Source organism: Carlito syrichta, unplaced genomic scaffold, assembly GCF_000164805.1.
Source record: "Carlito syrichta isolate Samal-C Ts95f unplaced genomic scaffold, Tarsius_syrichta-2.0.1 Scaffold142937, whole genome shotgun sequence".
Taxonomy (NCBI): domain Eukaryota; kingdom Metazoa; phylum Chordata; class Mammalia; order Primates; family Tarsiidae; genus Carlito; species Carlito syrichta.
Window position 1 is genome coordinate 173,095 of NW_007087033.1, and position 2,502 is coordinate 175,596.

The window sequence follows — 2,502 nt, forward strand, 5'->3', positions numbered from 1 at the left end:
GAGCCCAGCAGGTCAAGGTTGTGGTAGCCGGGAGCGGCCACTGCACTCCAGTCTGGGCGACAGAGTGAGACCCCAACTCAAAAAAATAAAAAAAGAAAAGAAAAGAAATATATAGCATCACCACCTCAGCTCCACCTCCATCACCAGGATCAAATTCTCCTAAGGAGAGCACAACCTAGATCCCTCACAGACAGTTCACAATAGGGTTCACTCCTATGAGAATCCGATGCCTCCACTGATCTGACAGAAGATGGAGCTCAGATGGGGGAAATCTGATGGTAATGCTAGCGAAGGGCTGTAAATGCAAATGAAGCACTGCTCACCTCTAACATGCAATGGACAGTGCCTGAGTTGAGGACCCCACTTTAAGGTGTTAAGGTCTTTAAAAACAATGAGAGGCAAACACCATCCTCGACAGGAGAGCACTAGGAGACAGGACGATGACACACAAGGTGGAATTCTGACAGGAAAAGGGCATTCCAGGGAAACTGAAACCTCCACAGTAACATCCGCAGTTTAACTGAGTATGGGGCCAACGTTACTTTCTCGGGCCTGATTCTCGTTCAACGTGGGTTGTGCAAAGTTCTGGTGCTGAGTTCAACTGAACGCTACTGGACTGACATTTGGGTGAAACTTAAATCTCCGGTGTGTAGAGCCACCAGAGGCCCCAGTTTCCCCGGAACTGGGGGGGGGGAGGCGTTCGGGAAACAGGGCGCCCAGAGGAGGAAGGGGGGGTCCCCCGGGAGCAGGGGTGACGGGGAGGACCCGGGGAAAGGGGGCGCTGAGGAAGGGGGTCCCCGGGGAGCAAAGGGGCCAGAGGATACCGGGAGGGGGTGCGGGACGGAATGGGATACCCGGGGGGATGCAGGACAGAGGGGAATACCTAGGGGGTGCGGGTCAGAGGGGGATACCTGGAGGAATGCGGGACGGAAGGGGATAACCAGGGGGATGCGGGACCGAAGCCGCTGCGCCCACGAGGGCCCCAGCCTGGCGGTCCCCCCGGGACAGCCCCCGAGCGCGGGCTCCCAGGCGGGACAGGCGGAGGCTCGGGCGGAAAGGGCGGGGCGGCCGGCGAAACCTGCCCGGGCGCGGCACCACCCACTCTCGCGGTCTCCTGCGCCCACCTACCCAGCAGCTCAGCCCAAGACCTCCGGGATGCCCCCGGCCAGGGGCCGAGAGAGGAGACCGGCGTCTCGGAGTCAGACATGAACACAGCGCGCCCAGGCCCAGCGGCGGCTCGCGGCGCCCGATCCCGCGCTGCCTTCCCATTGGCTGCGGTCAGGCGCGCACGCCCATTGGCTGGCGGCTTACAGACCACGCCCATCGGGGAAGTGGAGGGACCTCGCAGCCATCTTGGTGGTGGCGTCTGGCGATCATCTTGAGAGTGGCAAAGACGAAGGAGACGCCTGACCGTACGTGTTAATTTGGTGCTCGAAGCTGGCGGTGTGGATTTTTTTTTTTTTTTGAGTCGGAGTCTCACTCTGTATCCCAGGCTAGACTGCAGTGGCACGCTCAAGGCCACCGCAGCTTCGACATACTGGGCTCAGGCGATCCTTCTGCCTCAGCCTTCCAAGTAGCTGGAACCACGGGCATGCGCTACCACATCCGGCTAATTTTTTTTTTTAATTTATTGTAGAGATGAGGGCTCGCCAAGTTGCCCAGGCTGATCTCGAACCCGTGGGCTCAGGCAATCCTCTCCCCTCAGCCTCCCAAAGTGCTGGGATTATAGGCGTGAGCCACCGTGCCCAGCCTCTTTAAAAACCTTTGTTTTGTTTTTTGAGTCAAAGTCTCACTCTGTCTCCCAGGCTGGAGTGCTAGGCTCAGGCAATTCTTCCACCTCAGCCCAAGGAGCTGGAATCACAGGCACGAGCCACCACACCCAGCTAATTTTTTTTTTAATTGATTGTAGAGATGAGGTCTCGCCAAGTTGCCCAGGCTGGTCTCCAACCCCTGGGCTCAGGCAGTCCTCTCACCTCGGCCTCCCAAAGTGCTGGAATTATAGGTGTGAGCCACTGCACCTGGCCAGGCGGTGTGGATTAACAAAAGCATCACATGAGAGGAAACGGTGACATCTCTTATGCATTATTCCTGCTGGGAAGGACCCAGAGATGGTCACGAAGAGAGTCTGACAAACTCAAATTGAAGGAGATGCTCAAGGCCCTGGCCTGCATCTTCAAACGGCTATGGATCTCCTGGGCCTGCCGTGAAGACAGGACGTGTGCCCTGGACTGCTCTGTCTACCCTGTGGGGTTCCCTGCAGTGCTGGACGGCCTGGACCCCCGCCCCATGGCAGGTGCTCAGTGTGAGACAGGCTGGCCAGCTTAGGCAAGGGGCAATGGAAACATCCCTGAGCCAGGTTGAGAAGCTTCCTGCAGCTTGTAACTAACCTGAAACTGACAGGGACAACTAGACTAAGCCAGCTCTCCCTGCCCCTCTCCCCCATGCAGGTCCCTGCACTCCCCTCTCTCCAGTGTGTACTTTTTGTTCAAATTAAAGCTCTTT

At 57.6% G+C, this 2,502-nt stretch overlaps 1 protein-coding gene across 1 annotated transcript in view; it reads right to left on the minus strand.

Moving 5' to 3' along the window:
• The window catches only part of FANCA (Fanconi anemia complementation group A), a 71,184-nt gene extending 69,977 nt beyond the window's left edge, over positions 1–1,207 (minus strand). Inside the window, exon 1 of the mRNA XM_008050038.1 lies at positions 1,129–1,207. Within this exon, the coding sequence (XP_008048229.1) occupies positions 1,129–1,207 (79 nt within the window). The remainder of the gene's footprint in view (positions 1–1,128) is intronic.
• Positions 1,208–2,502: the final 1,295 nt, after the last annotated feature.